This window comes from Sarcophilus harrisii, chromosome 6 (genome assembly GCF_902635505.1).
Source record: "Sarcophilus harrisii chromosome 6, mSarHar1.11, whole genome shotgun sequence".
NCBI lineage: Eukaryota > Metazoa > Chordata > Mammalia > Dasyuromorphia > Dasyuridae > Sarcophilus > Sarcophilus harrisii.
The window spans coordinates 208,177,278-208,193,789 of NC_045431.1; the positions used below are offsets into that span (position 1 = coordinate 208,177,278).

General features: G+C 33.6%; 1 protein-coding gene across 1 annotated transcript in view; it reads left to right on the forward strand.

Annotated features, from left to right (window-relative positions):
• The window catches only part of PRMT3 (protein arginine methyltransferase 3), a 148,547-nt gene that overhangs the window by 26,414 nt on the left and 105,621 nt on the right, over positions 1-16,512 (forward strand). The window contains exons 8-9 of the mRNA XM_012552526.3: positions 8,544-8,609; positions 13,265-13,386. Coding sequence (XP_012407980.1) covers positions 8,544-8,609; positions 13,265-13,386 — 188 coding nt within the window. The remainder of the gene's footprint in view (positions 1-8,543; positions 8,610-13,264; positions 13,387-16,512) is intronic.

The window sequence follows — 16,512 nt, forward strand, 5'->3', positions numbered from 1 at the left end:
TTAATTGTATCTATAATTTGTGCTTCACCCAATCATTCTTTAAGATGAGATTGTTTAGTTTCAATTACTTTTTGGTCTATTTCCCCTAACTTTTTGTTGAATGTAGTTTTTATTGCATCATGATCTGAAAAGAAGCATTTACTATTTCTGCTTTCTTGCATTTAATTTGAGGTCTTTATGTCCTAATATATGGTCAATTTTGAATAGGTTCCATGAACTGCTGAGAAGAAAGTATATTCCTTCTATCTCCATTCAATTTTCTCCAAAGATCCAACATACCTAATTTTTCTAATATTCTATTTACTTCTTTAATTTCTTTCTTATTTGTTTTGTGGTTTGATTTGTCTAATTCTGAGAGTGCAAGGTTGAGATCTCCTACTATTACAGTTTTGTTGTCTATTTCTTCTTGCAACTCTCTTAACTTCTCCTTTAGGAAGTTGAGTGCCATACCACTTGGTGCATATATGTTTAATATTGATATTGCTCGTTGTTTATGTACCCTTTAGCAGGATGTAGTTACCTTCCTTATCTCTTTTAATTAGATCAATTTTTACTTTTTGCTTGATCTGAGATAAGGATGGCTACCCTCTTTTTGACTTCACCTGAAGCATAATAGATTTTGCTCAGCCTTTTACTTTTACTCTATATGCATCCCCCTGCTTTTAAATGTGTTCTTGTAAACAACATATTGTAGGGTTCTGACTTTTGATCCAGTCTGCTATCTGCCTCCTCTTTATGGGGAGTTCATCCCATTTACATTTACGGTTAGAATTACTAAATCTGTATTTCCTGCCATCCTAATAACCCCAGATTGTGCTTTACTTATTCTTGCCTCCCAACCCTTCTTTCCCCTTTTAAACTTATGTCCCCTCTTGTATCACGTATCTTATCCTCTTTATAATCCTCCCTCCCCTTTGAGTCTTTCCCCTTCCTTCCCTTATTACTCTTTTTCTTTTCCCTTTTCCTCTCCCCGTTTTAATGGGCAGAGAGAATTTTCTCTAAAACAAATGTCAATTATTTTTCTTTGAGCCAACTCTGATGAGAGTAAGATTCACACAATGTTCCTCCCCTCTCTAAATTCCCTCAGATATGATAAGTTTCCTTAGCCTCTTTGTGGGATGTGGTTCCCCTCTTTTTATCCCTCCTTCCCACCTTATTCTGCCATCATCCCTTTTCCATATCTACTTCCCTTTTTATGTTATATCAGTACAATCAAATTATACATGTATTCTTTTTGTATATCCACAACAGAAATACAATTCTCAAGAGTTATTTTTACCTTTTCTGCATCTCTTGAGTTCTATTCTTGGAGATCAAATTTTTTTGTTTAGTTCTGGTTTTTTCTTCAGAAACAAATGGAATTCATTTGTTTCATTAAATGTCCATCTTCTTCCTGGAAGAAAATGCTCACTTAGCTGGGTAGTTTATTCTTGGCTGCATCTCAAGTTGTTGTGCCTTTCGGATATATCATATCCCAGGCCCTTCTTTCCTTTAATGTAGAGGCAGCCAGATCTTGGGTGATCCTTATTGTGGCACCTCGGTATTTAAATGGTTTTTTGGCTGCTTGTAAAATTTTTTCCTTAATCTTATAGTTCTGAAATTTTGCCACAATATTCCTTGGGGTTTTATTTTAGGTTTTCTTTCAGAAGGTGTTCTATGAATTCTTTCAATGCCTATTTTACCTTCTGATTCTATTACATCTGGGCAGTTCTCTTTGATGATTTCTTGTAAAATAGTATCTAGGCTCTTTTTTCATCATAGTTTTCAGAAAGTCCAATAATCCTCAGATTATCTCTCCTAGATCTATTTTCCAAGTCTGTCGTTTTGCAAGTAGATAATTACGTGGTTTTTTCCAGTTTGTCATTTTTGTGTTTTGCTTGACTGATTCTTGCTGTCTCAATGAATCATTAGTTTCAATTTGTTCAGTTCTAATTTTTAAAGAATTTTTTCTTCAATAGCTTTTTACTTCTTTCTGTATATGTCCAATTGGTTTTGAATGTATTGTTTTGGTCTGTGGATTTTTTCCATTTCACTAATTTTTTTTTAGTGAATTATTTTCTTTCCAATTCACAGATCCTACTTTCTTGGTGTTCTTTGTCTTTTCCAATTCATGGATCCTACTTTCTTGAGTTCTTTGTCTTTTCAAATCACAAATCCTACTTTGTAGTGAATTCTTTATTTTTCAATTAGTATTTCAGGAAGTTGTTGCTCTCTTGTAAGGCTTCTCTTTCCTTTCCCATTTATCTTCTAACTCTCTTTTGAGACTTTTAATGGCCTCTTCTATGAGAGCATTATGTAAGGAGGACAGTCTGATGCATTTTTGCTGTTTGAGGGTCTTCAGGTTTGCTGACCTGCTCTTTTTCTGCATAGAAGCTGTCGATTGTTCTTTTCATCTTTTATATTCATGTTTTAAAGCCTTTAGGGTAGGTCTCCTAGGCAAGGGGTTACCAGCTTCCTCTGCAGAATAGGGAGAGATGTAAACCGATTTCCGCTCCAAGGTATGGGAGTGCTCTGGGTGAGGATTTTCCCTTCCCCAACAGGAGGTGGATTCAGCACTGGCGAGCTATCAAACTGCTTAGTAGGGCTAGGTGGATTATGATTATCCTCGGCTAGAGACTAAGTGGTGAAGTGTCACCGCCCAGGCGGAGCCTCTTGTGGGACTGTGTATTAGCAGCTGAGCTCAGACCGCATGAAGCTGACAGCCACAAACTCTGCCCAGCGTCTCTGCCTGATGCAAATCGGCCCTGGAAAAAAAAGCTCTATGGCCCCAAGCGAGGCTCCCCCATGAGATTGGAGGCTAACCCGGCTCGTCCCTCCGTGCAGGATCACAACTGCCCAAGGAAAGCCCCTTACTGCGGGTTGGGGCTGCGCTTTGCTGAGATCTAGTGCCTTCACCCTCGGTTTGAGACTCTCCTCGGAACCTAATTTCTCTCCCAGTCTGCTTGATCTCCCCTGGCCCCGGAACCAACCTTTTTGGGAGACTAGCAGATTTTTTCGCTGGTGAGTTGTTCTACTTCTTATCTTTCATTGTAGCAGTCAAGACTATTTTTGAGGCTTGATATATTATTGATAAAGAGGGTAAGAGAAGAGCTTAGAAAGACGCGTGTGTCTTCTCCGCCATCTTGGCTCCGCCCCCCCTTTTCTAAGTATTCTTAAAAAACAAAAAACAAAAAAAACAAACTCATCTTTTAAATAATGTATCATATAATTTTGTCATTTAGAGTCAAGTTCGCAATTCATGGCTTGAATACCATTTCTCATTTTCCCTGTTTTGAAAATTGACACAACATTCACCAGTCCTCTGGCGTGATTTTTCTTATGCCTTTCATAGTCCAGAGATCATGGCTCAAGAAGCTCTTTCTACATTAACCTTGTTCTGGTTTGTAGAACCAAGGTTCTATAAAACCTTGTCCTTTTCTCCCTAATGACTGGAACACTTGCCACCAAAATCACTTTATATTTACTTTCTGTGTATATGCATCAGTTCTTGTACTGTTTCTCATAATAGAATATAAACTCCTCGAGGACAGGGACTATTTCATTTTTGACTTTGTATTTCCAGAACTTAGGAAGTATACCTAGAAGGTATTTAATAAATGCCTATTGAATAATAAATGAATATAGAGAATGCTTAGATACCCAAATAGATCTGTGATTTTATAAATATGAGCATATCCTCCACTGATCCAGATCATTGCCTCTCCATCCCTGATCACTTTATGCGTCTTTAGCTAAATCATATAAGCGACCTTGCGTTTTGTCTCCGTCCATAAATCAGCTATTGAAACATCTGGACCCTGTCTTTTAGTGATTAATTACTACTTCAGAGGTCCATGATTTTTTTCAGTATAGAATTTTTTGCACTCTCTCCTTGTCATGATATAGGGGTGTCTTACCTTTTGAGAGAGTAGGTTGGAGGAGCAGTGGATAGAGTGCTGGAACTGGAGTTGGGAGTACTCTGTCAGTTCAAATGTGGCCTCAGACTCTTACTAGCTGTGTGTGGCCCTGGGAAAGTCACTTAATTCTGTTTGCTTCCATTTCCTCATCTGTCAAATGAGCTGGAAGGGAAATGGCGAACCACTTCAATGTGTTTGCCAAGAAAATTCCAGGTAGGGTCACGAAGAATTGCCCAAGATATCTGAAATGACTCAACAATCACCCCTGCTGCCACCAGCATTTTTTTCAGATGTAGACCCCTGTGATAGTCTAATTTAGCCTATAGACCCCTTCTCTTTTTTTTTTTTTTTTTTTAATAGCCTTTTATTTACAGGATATATGCATGGGTAACTTTACAGCATTAACAATTGCCAAACCTCTTGTTCCAATTTTTACCTCTTACCCCCTCCCTAGATGGCAGGATGACCAGTAGATGTTAAATATATTAAAATATAAATTAGATACACAATAAGTATACATGACCAAAACGTTATTTTGCTGTACAAAAAGAATCAGACTCTGAAATATTGTACAATTAGCTTGTGAAGGAAATCAAAAATGCAGGTGTGCATAAATATAGGGATTGGGAATTCAATGTAATGTTTTTTAGTCATCTCCCAGAGTTCTTTCTCTGGGCGTAGCTGGTTCAGTTCATTACTGCTCCATTGGAAATGATTTGGTTGATCTCGTTGCTGAGGATGGCCATGTCCATCAGAACTGGTCATCATATAGTAAGTATTGTTGTTGAAGTATATAATTATCTCCTGGTCCTGCTCATTTCACTCGGCATCAGTTAGTGTAATAGACCCCTTCTCTTAATAAAACCCTTGACTGACCTTAAATTTGGTAGGAGTCACAACCTGAAAACAGTGGAATGAGTATATGGCCATGGCCACAAGGCGGGTCAATAATAGCTTCCTCTGGTTGGTAGCTGAGCTGAACCTGGAAAGCTCAGGATTCTTATAGGTGAAACAGCAGGAGGACATGCTTTTCTGTTGTTGGGAAAGCCTGGGATTGGACACAAAAGCAGCAGTGGAAAGTCCATTCTGGCCACTCCATGTAGACAGTTTGGCTGAATTGTAGTCTCTAAAGGAAAGTAAGAAGTCTGTGAACATAGGAAGGGACCAAATGCTGCAGAGCTTTAAAATGTTTAAAATTGTTTTAGTGTAAAAGTGCTAGTGAGATAACTGAAGGTTCTCTCACATAGAAATGATATGATTAGAGCTGTACTTTAGGAAGTACAGATTTTGGGGTCAGTTTTAATGTTAAACAGATTGAAGAGAGAAAGAGGTTGGAAGAATGATAAAATCAGGAAACTATTATAGACCAAACAAGAAATTTTGAGAACTGGAATTGGACTATTGACTGTGGGTTCAGTGAAAAATGTGAAAGGTGAAAAAAATGTAGAGATAACAATCAAGACTTAGTAACCAATTGTCTATGTGGAAGTTGTGGGAGAATGAAAAAATGAGCATGACCATATCATTACAAGGTTGTGAATTTGAATCTGACTTTCAATAGGTAGGAAAATTTGGAGGAGTGCTTGGTTTTGAAGAAGAGTTTGATAAATTGTATTCTTTTATCCTTTTTAATGGTGTTGATTTTGAGATGCTAAGATAGGGGAAGATGCCTTACAGACAACATTTCATGGTCTGAAATTCATCAGAGAGAATTTCCTTTTTTTGATTCAGACCTATTATTTCGTTGGTATAGAAAATTTCTAATGAGAAGACTCCTAGCAATTGAATTGTTTTGCAATTTACAGAGTTTTAGAAGTTAATGTGCACAGAGGTAATGAATTAATGGTATCTGAAGAAATCAACTGGATAGTGTATTTAAAAGAACAAAGACTGCTTAGGACAAAGCCTGCGGAACATTCATGATTAGGAACAGTAGATGGATGATGATCTAGCAGAGGTGACTGTTAAAGACTACTCAGACAAATAGGAGGAGAAACAGAAAAGAGTAGTGAGGGAGGAAAAGAACATCCAAGGAGTGGGGGTGATTCGAGAGATAAAAGATCATCTGAGAATAAGACCTTTTTTACATTTAGCAATCAAGAAATAATCGTAACATTGGAAAGAAGAATTTCAGTTCACTGGCATTTAGAAACCACGTATATTAAAAGATTGAGAAGTGAATGGTTGCTAAGGATATGGAGGCAATGGAGATAGACAACTTTTTCCTGGAAGCTAGATGAAAATAGGGCAATAGATTGACAGGATGGTAACATCAGGAGAAAAAGTTTTGTTGTTTTTAAGAATGAGAGCACCCTGGTTTTGAGGCATCAGAGAAAGAACCAGTAAATAACAAAAAATGGAAGGTTAGGAAGAGGGAAATTGGAGACGATGGAATCAAGGGCATAAGGACAGGAATTAGAATTTTTTTCAGCTTCTAGGGCAAAGAAAATGAAAATGAATTCAATAAAGAGGTTGTTTGATGTATAGGAGAGAGGAAAGCAGAGGTAATGACAACTTTTTTCCCCCTCAGAAAAGTAAAAGATGAGGTTATTCCTATTACTAAAAACACAATCACTGGAAATGCTTATAGTTGTATAACTAAAATTTAAATTAGGAATTGTTTTTGCCATTTAAGTTTACTTTTACCTCATTATTTAAATTATTTTAGGAAAAAGTCTCATGTCATCTTAATACTGTGTGTTATTTCTTACCCCTTTTTACTAGAGCCATAATTTTTACCATTTTGTAGTATTTCATAATTGCTGAGTGGCTGTGTGATGTATTTGCCTCTTTGGTATTTTGTATTTAATGTTCCTGTTATTTTTTGTTACAAGTTTCAGAAATAGGATGTAAAAACTAATTTTGAATGGTTTCTCTTTAAAAACAAAACAAAAATCATTTGGTTTTATAAATATATTTTATAAATATACATATATGTGAGGCATGCATATATGTATGTATTTATGTGTCTTTAGCTTCTTGATACAGAAGAGTGAATTCATGTGACAGAAAACTGACAAATCAAGAAAACCAAAATAGATGACTAGTTCAGTTGAGCAGCCGCACGTATAGCTACCCTAGTAGTTGGAGTTCTATTGATTAAGTTGGAGCAGTGCTGAGGCAGTGTGATTGGTGACTGGTTTCCTAACTGATGTTGATCTTTTTTGAGCTTGCTTGTTTCAGCACATTCACTGGTTGGATAGTAAGTGGAGCAAAAGAAAGCTTAAATATTTTAAATTATATGTTTTTAAAAAACTGACAGTTTTTGTATTGCATAATTAATATCTAGATATAAAGCTTTTTGTTTGCTTGGGTTTTGTTTGTTTGTTTTTTGGTTTGGTTTTTATTTAATTTTGTGAGAAAATATGTTAATAGTAGTTTGGCAAAACTATTATATATTCTTATAGAAATAACTTTTGGAAATGGATTTAACTGGTGTCATCACCAGGAATTCTTTAATATTCAAATCCAAACTTGAAATCATTAATTATGGATTGTTATTCTTGATGTCCAATAGTTAAACAGATTTATCTTTAAGTTAACATTACCTCTATCTACTACCACAATTCAGTAGCAATTTAAAGGTGTTTACTCTTTGAACCTGAGTGACATCATACATTGACACAGCAATATAGGAAAAGTTTTGTCTTCATTCCTCTGCAGTGAGAAGCAGTGTAGCATTGCAGGAGAAGGATCAGCCCCCAGGTTATAAAGACCTGTCTCTGACACATTCCAGCTATATAATCCTGGACAAGCCACTTTGTTTTTAGTGCTAATTTGAATTGGTAGAAAATGGTCTTTCCTTCCAGGAGTTTCTAAGATGCATATCCTATTCCATTCTTTCCCTCTGATAATATGTGAAATAAATCCCAAAAAAGTCCACCCCTTTATTTTATGTTTTTTTTTTTTTTATACATTATTCTTCCTTGGCTATACAAGTAAAAACTGTCCAGTTTGTTGTCAATCTGGGTTTTCACTTGGACAGTTTTTAAAGGGGAATGTACATGCTAGTACTGCATGAAGTTAAAACTGCCAGGAATGTACTCACAGTCACGTATTAGAGTTGAAAGATTGCTGTCATCAAGTGAATTTCATAGTGTGGAATTTTACAATGTGGATTATACAGTTCTAGTCTTTAATTAGTGTGCTGGTGGGTTCTTCAACATTATTTCTTAGCAGAGAAGATTTAAATCAGATAGGATTTGATCAATGGTTTGTGTAGGAAAGCATTGTAGCATCATTTTTTATTTTTTTATCTCGGCTTCTTGATTTACGTTTTTCCTTTTTACCTCCCTTTGAAAAATTTTAAGTTATTTATACATTTTTACTATAGAAGCCAGTCTCTATTTGAGGAATTATTAATTAGAGTTTTGAAGAAAATGGAGGTGAGTATACATTTTAAGACAAAAGTATTTTAAGCACTTAGATGTTATTTGAATATTAATGACTTTTCCTCAGAATAAAAATGCCATGTATATTTCTATTATTATATGTTATTTTTAGAAATTATTTTACTTAGCTTTCTGTACAGGCATATGTTTGTATTGAAATTCTTCATGAATTTCTTTTAGTCTTCACTTCAACCAACAACAAAATTTTTTTAACAGATTGTTTTGTAAATACAACTTTTTTTTCTTCCTTATTTAGGATAAAGTACGAACAGAAAGCTATCGAGATTTTATATACCAAAATCCACATATTTTTAAAGACAAGGTAAGTAGCTCAAGCCACAGAATGTTACCTGCTCTTATTATATTTAAGATTTTATTCTATTTGCTGCTTTGGAGTACAGAATTTTGATAATAGAAAAGTGATCGTACAATCATTATTCAATATACTATTCTTTATCAAGTTCATTATATAAGCTGTCTTATTAAAAATATGTTTTAAATAAATAATTTTTTATTTAGAATAAGTGAATTTTAATTTATATTTTAGAGTTTTATTATTAGAGAATATTTTAAAATCTAGAGTAGATTTGCATTGTGAATAGTAAAATTATTCCTTTGTTTTCTAGCTAGACAATTTCAACTAAACACTAGTAAGTAATCTGGAAAAAGGCTACATAAGTATAATGTTTGATGGATTTTTAAGTAATTGTTGTCTTGTAGTAAATTTTAGGTAATTGTCCATCTACTTGAGATAAGTTCACTAGCACTAAAATTAAAATTCTTTCTGTGGAGTTTAGCATTCCCTCTTAAATTCTGATTATGCTATCTAAGAGAGTAAGAAAAGTAATATAGTGAATTAAATTAAAGCAATGAATGTCAGATGTTTCAATAGTAGACAACTATCATTGCTTGCTTTGTTGCTTTATACAGCAATGTGTTAATACAGTTACTTAGTATGTTATAGTAATAGAATTTTTGAGAGCTAAGATTTATTAGCAGTGAATTTTTTCTGTGGAATTTATCATTATCTCTTTTTAAAAATTTAAATTTAAACTGTTTCCTACCCTCCCTTCCTACACCATTTGACACAGACTTATAAGAATATGTAAAGTCATACTATATTTATTTATTAATTATTTCCTTGGAGGTGGATAGCATCTTCATTCATGGCCCTTCGTAATTAATTTGAGTATTTATAGTGCTCAAAATAACTATTCACAGTTATTTTTCAAATGATATTGTTGTTGAATATGTCTCTTGGTTTTGCTTACTTCACTTTTCATTATTTCATGCAAGACTTTACATGTTTTTCTGAAATCAACCAGCTCATCATTTCTCATAGTACAGTAGCATTCTATTATAATAGAATTTCATTACCACAAATTATTTAGCCATTCCCCAATTGAAGGATATTCTCTCAATTTCCAGTTCTTTGTTATCACAAAGAGAACTGCTTGTAAATATTTCAAATATATAGGTGATTTTTCTTTTACCCTCATCATTTTGGGAAACAGATCCAATAGTGGTATTGTGGGGGTCAAAGAATATACACAGTTTTATAACAATTGGGGCATAATTTCAAATTTTTTTCTCCAAAATGGCTGGATTGTTTCAGGGTTCCACCAGTAGTGTATTAATGTCCCAACTTTTCTATATCCTCTCCAGTATTTGTCATTTTTCTTTTCTGTTATTTTAGCCAATCTAATAAATGTGAGAATTTGCATTCCTCTACCAGTAATGTTTTAGAGCATTTTTGACTATTTGTTTTTTTTTTTTTTTCCTTTTGGTCTTCTTCATTGAAAAATTGCCTATTCATTTATCAATTGGGGAATGATATATATTCTTATATATTTGACAAAGTTCTATATATATTTGAAATAAGACCTTTTTTGGACAAATTGTCTCCAAATTTATTTTTTCTTATTTTTCTGCTCTCCTTCCAGTCTTAGTTTGTATAAAAGCTTTTTAATTTAATATAATCAAAATTATCCATTTTTATGTCACAATGCTTTTTCTCTCATATTTATTCATAAATTCTTCTCCTATCCATAATTCAATAGGTAATGTGTTCCATGTTCTTTTTTTTTTCCTTCTGAGGTAATTGGGATTAAGTGACTTGCCCAGGGTCACAGAGCTGGGAAGTGTGTAAGTGTCTAAGGTCACATTTGAATTCAGATCCTCCTGACTTCAGGGCTGGTGCTCTAACCAATACATCACCTAGCTACCCCTATGTTCTTCTAATGGTATCTCCTTTTATATCTAGTTCATATATTTCATTACCTCTTTAAGTAAATTACCTCTGGAGTCATTTTTAAGAACCAAAACTTGGAATTTAGAACTAAATCTCTTAAATCAGTAAGTAGTGTGGAGCTCAAATAGAAGTGAAAAATTCTGAACTCTACATAAGGAACCCTTTTGACCACATGCTGACTTTGAAAACTATATATTAACGTTATCCTTGTTCTATTATATTTTCATTTTTAAAAAATATAATTTTCAATTAAATTTTTATCTGGTTTGGATTGCACTTGGAAGTGTTGTAGCCATGATGTGGACTGGGCAGAAGGTTCAACACCTCTGCCTTATATAGCACATCACTGAAAAATAGCACATCTTGCATCTTACTGGCTTTTCCTTTCCTCTTTACAAACATATCATGGATTATATTTTATTACTATTGCAGTATTTTAGTCATTTTTGTATTATCTTCAGTGGTGATTGTGCATTATATTGTCTTGCATTCCAACTGAAATTTCATTCTATAATTCTCTTTCTTTAGAAAAGTCAGGTTCCATTTACTGCTACTCTGACCTGGAGCGCTGTCCAACCTGGTACATTTATGATGTTCTGAAATTGCCATTCTCTTGCTGTAATTCTTTTATGCTGTTCAACACTTTTAGTTGTTGTTAAAAATTCATTTTCAGATCTCTTATCCAATACCCCTTAATGCTATTTTCTTCCCTTTGAGATCTCCATTTTATCCTTCTAGATGTTTTTATGTAGTTATTTATATATTATCTTCCCCTTTGACTGGGAACATCTTGAGAGCAGAGGCTCTGTGTGTGTGTGTGTGTGTGTGTGTGTGTGTGTGTGTGTGTGTATGTGTGTGTTTTAAGGGGATGGGGTATTCTCAGCTATTAGCACAGTGTCTGACACATAGTATGTTTATAGACTGAATATAGCCAGTGGAGAGTGAGAAGTTGAATGTATATGAGAAAAAGAAGGCCTTTCTGGAGCCAGGTGTTGGACTATGCCATAAGAAATGAGATTGGCTTTTAGCAAGGAGTAGGGAGGGACTAAAGAATAAATGGTAATAATGAGCAATTTGAAGTAGTTACTAACATGTGGCCTCCTTTTTCAGTGAAAGAAGAAATGATTGTTATCTTCTATAAGAGTGAGGATTGGGATGCAATTATGAACTTGGAAAGAAAGAAAAAATATATGTAACATTTGCTTCAAGTAATGAAGAGTGAGATGTATGAGAATAGAGAAAAAGGATTGACTAGTAGCATGAAAAACTGTTTATCATTGCTTAGCAGCCTAAAAACCATTGAATTGTACAAGATCAGGGACAAGAGTAAGAGAGTGGATGGCAGATATCACCTATGGCTGGGAATTAATGTTAGGAAAAGCAGAAGATCAGTTTGAGGTGTTCTCTAGTGTTGGCTAGTGAATCTTTAAAATGGCAGACCAGGAGAGCAAGTTGGAATTATGTAGGTAAAATGAAATCAGAGTAGAGAAAATGACCTTACTGTATAATGAGGAATCAAATAAGAATAATAGAATCATATTCTGGACCTAGAAAGGACCTTGGCCACCAACATTTTACAAAGTGACAGAAAGACAAGATTACTTCTTCGAGGACCTATTGGCAGGAAGCATTTAGGAATCAAGCTTGAACCTGGATATTCAGCTCTAGAATTTTCAGAGCTCTTTTGCACTGAACCAGAGAAGCATAGAGTGAAGAGCAGCACCCTTATCTTCAAATTGTGTCACTTTAGATTAAAAACATCATAATTAAGTCTAACATGCTTTTACTTTTTATAAGATAAAAATTTGAAAAATGTATTAGTTCAAAAATTTCCTTTGAAGATAGTATGATTTTTTATCCTTACTTAGTATAAAGTGACAAAATATTTTTATTGTACAGTCATGATTAGTATTCATCGTTAAGGATATTCCCATTCAAATCAATTCTTTCTAACTGCAAAATATAATTGCAAGTGATTATTTTTTTTTTAATCATGTAATGGATAAAACATGCTTGAAATTCTTTTAACATTTTGAATCATTTCAATTCCACTTATTTGATTATTCAGTTTGCTTCATTTAAAAAGTACCAAAATTTTCTGCTGTGTACATAGTGGATACTCATGGTATATTTGGTTTTTTTTGTTGCTCTGCCTTACACCAAATGGTATTCCCACTCATTGCCTATTTATAGCACCTGATCAAGATTTTCATTTAAAAAAATTCATTGATGCCTTTTAGTTTTACATCATAGTCATTTCTGGACATATGCTCCCCTGCTACTCTGTATATAATGTTTTCCTTGTAAAAACAAAAAAAGTTGAGGAAAACCAACCTTATAATAACTACATTTGACAACAGGGAAAATATGCAATCTAACAATACCATAATTGTTTGTTTCTCTGTATAAATCTCATTTCTTCTCCAGGGTCAAGTAGATTATCATTATTTAATAAGGAGTTTAGCTTTGTTTGAGTATTCTTTTTCTTAATATTATTAGTTTGTAAAGAACTTATCTAAACCAATCTATAACAGTATTTTTACTTAGAATAAATTGAAAATGGATCCCCATTTTGCTTGGTCAATTTTTTGTTTTAATCATTTAAAATCATTTCTTTTAATCACATTTTAATAATTTAATCACTGAACATTTAATCATTTAATTTTTAAAGTATTGAAATAGATATTAGAACAAAGAGATACTAATATGTGCTCTTTTTATTACAGATAGTTCTGGATGTTGGTTGTGGAACTGGAATTCTCTCTATGTTTGCAGCTAAAGCTGGTGCAAAAAAGGTCATTGGAGTTGATCAATCCGAAATACTTTATCAAGCAATGGATATAATAAGGTAGTTGAAGTCTTATGCCCCATTTTTAAGGTGTATGATAATTTTTATAATTTTAAACCTTTAGTTCTTTGTTATAAATTATGTTAATATCAACAGAACACAATTATTCATGGGCAATTTATAGAATCTTATCAGATCTCTGAGACTCAAACGCAATTTATTTCTCCAAATCTGAAGGAGGGCAGTCAGATTAGTGTGGGACCCTAGAGGATGAGATGAAGAACTTGGGAAAATTTTGCAGGGAGAAAGAAGACAGGTAATATATTTACTGTATTACTATTTAAATATTTGAAAAGCTGTCACCTAGGAGAATTAAACTGTTCTATCTGGTTCTAAATGGTAGAACAATGTATAGGTGGAGATTGCAAAGTGACAAATTTAGTGTTTAATATGAGCTAAAACTTCTTAAACAGAGAGCCATATTAAAATTGCATGGGCTTCCTTTTGAGTCTCATCTTACTAGAGGTCTTAAGCAAAGGTGGAAGGCTAATTCATCAGGCGTATGGAAGAGGAGACTCATTTACAATCATGGATTGGATATGGCCATTTAGGTCTCTTTCAACTCTGAAAATCTATGTTTCTCAGAATTGAATTAAAGACACAAAGACAGGGGTTCAAAAATTTATTTTGTAAAAAGTTTTTTTGTCCTTGTTTGCTCTGTGAAATCATATATTGTAAGTTGACTATTAGTCTGACAGCTTATTTCTTTAAAAAGCAACATTTAATTTTTTAATGATCCCATATTCCATTCTGCGCCAAAAAATCTCTTGTCTTTCAAGTTATCTTAATTAAAGTCTGACTCTGTCATTTTATCATAACATGAAAGGAAACTTGGTTTCCTGAAGGATATACTAGGATATTGCATGTTTTGGTAGCTTCTAGAAATATTTCCATTATTGGTCCTGTAACAGACTGTTCATTGTCTAAAGCCAATCTAAATATGTAGAGACTGAACATGGAAAATTTTGACTATTAGTTAATCATAAAGGGAAAGGAAAGAGGCATTTTCCAAGTACCTACTATGTGCCAAGCACTGCGCTGAGTGCTTTAAAAATATTATCTCATTTGATACTCACAGTAACTCTGGAAGGAGATGTTTATTGTTGAAGACTTAACTGAGGAAACAGATTAAAATGATTTGTCATATAGCTAGTAGGTGTCTGAGGCTCAGGCCCACTATTCCCTCCACTGTGCTACCTAGTTGCCTCTAAATGTACAAAACAGCTTTGAGCACTAAGTGACTCCATTCTTCTTCTACAGTGACTATCATTGACAAAAAGATGTGGGTGGTAAGGAAAGAATGGAGCATCACCCTACAAATATCAGCTATTGTCTTAATGTAAAATCTTGTCTAATTACTAACAATTGGATATACTACTAGAAGAACTGAGCCACATCCAGATTGACATGTTTTTTGTAAATTACTTTGAAAGACATAATAAAAAAGGTCAGAACTAAAAAGATTACTCAATCCCCAGGTTCTCCTTAGACCTGAGGTGGGGTTATTTACATGTAAGAAGCATTAGTTTTCTAACCTTGAAAAAGTTTATGATAAATTTATGTGCCAATATCTGGTACAGAGAATTGAGAAGTGGAAAATTTCTGCGAATGACTTGAGTGTTTTTAATTAAATCATCATAAACCCTTGAAAGTTAGTCCTATTTACTCTGCTATGAATGCCCTGGTTCCAGCCTATGAAAAACAGTTAACAAAATTTCCTCCTTCTTAACAGTTGTTCATGAAGATTTTAATAATAAGAAAGATTTTGACAGTTCATGTTGTAACTTTTAGAAAACATCAAAATATTTGCAGTGGGAAATGATTTTTTATAATAGCCTTGCCATTATTTTTCATGTTTTCTTCATTATATGTCAAATACTTTAACAAAATTATTTTCTTGTCTAGAAATCATTCACTGAGTGATTATAAAGATGATAGATAATGGGAAAGGAAGAAGGAAAAAATAAGGATTTTGTTATGTAATAAATTTCACTCCCCTTAACATTTGCTGCCATGATAATGGTATGTCCAATAAAAGTTGTTATTTAACAAAAGACAAATCACTAGAACTCAGATTATATGGTCATCATATAGCTTTGTCTTTTTATAAAATTCAGAGAATTGCATTGGTTTAATCAAATAAACATTCTTTGTGTGTGTATATTTATGCATGCATTGTTTTTGTTGGAAATGAATCTTTGTTAAAGGTAAAATGAGATTACTGAAACTATTAAAATTATAGATTATGTTATGTTATGTTGTCTGGAAGATTAATAGGAACTCATTGAGAACAGACTGTTTTTTGCCTTTTCTTTGTATCCTCATTGTTTAGTACAGTGGCTGGAACATCACAAATAATAAAATTTTATTGACTTGGGAAAAATAATTCTACAGATATCTGTGGTGTTGAGCCAGTAGGAGCAATTGTACTTTTAAGTTTTATTTCATCTTATTCACTCATAGGGATGGTTATACTATAATATCATAAGATTCTATGACACTAAATTTTGAAATCCTTTCTGAAATTGAAATCCTTCCATGTCTCCTTCATTAGACCTATTCTTTGTCCTCATTGTAGCTTACATTTATCTTCATTTTCCTGATTCGTTCCCCTGCTTTGAATTCACCTTCTTTCCTTCCTTTCTTTCATTGACCCCTTGTGTATGATCCCTGCAAGTTATGGTACTATTTTTCCTTCTTTCTACTGTCAAATTTCTGGAGTTATTTCCATCCACTGCTTTCACTTCCTTGCTATCTTTTTACTTTTAGCACCTTCTAATCTGGTTTGTGATCCCACAAAACAGTGATATTTATATACTAATTCCCATGATTGTCCTTAATTCTCATCTTCCCTGTCTTGACTTATGTTAGCACTATTTTCCCCTTGTTTTTTCCTGTCTCTCGTTGTGCTGTTTCATATCTATCTCTGGCACTTTTTATCATAATTGATCCTTGCAACTCAGTACTGAGTCTTCTTCTCTTTCTCCTATGGCTATTTTATCCCCCCTAATGAATTTATAGTACAGTCTAAATGTGGATAATTCCTAGATCTGTGGATTCTGCTCTATTTGTTCTCCTGAAGCACAATGCTACACATTGCCTGCTGGACTTCTGGATATCTTGTAA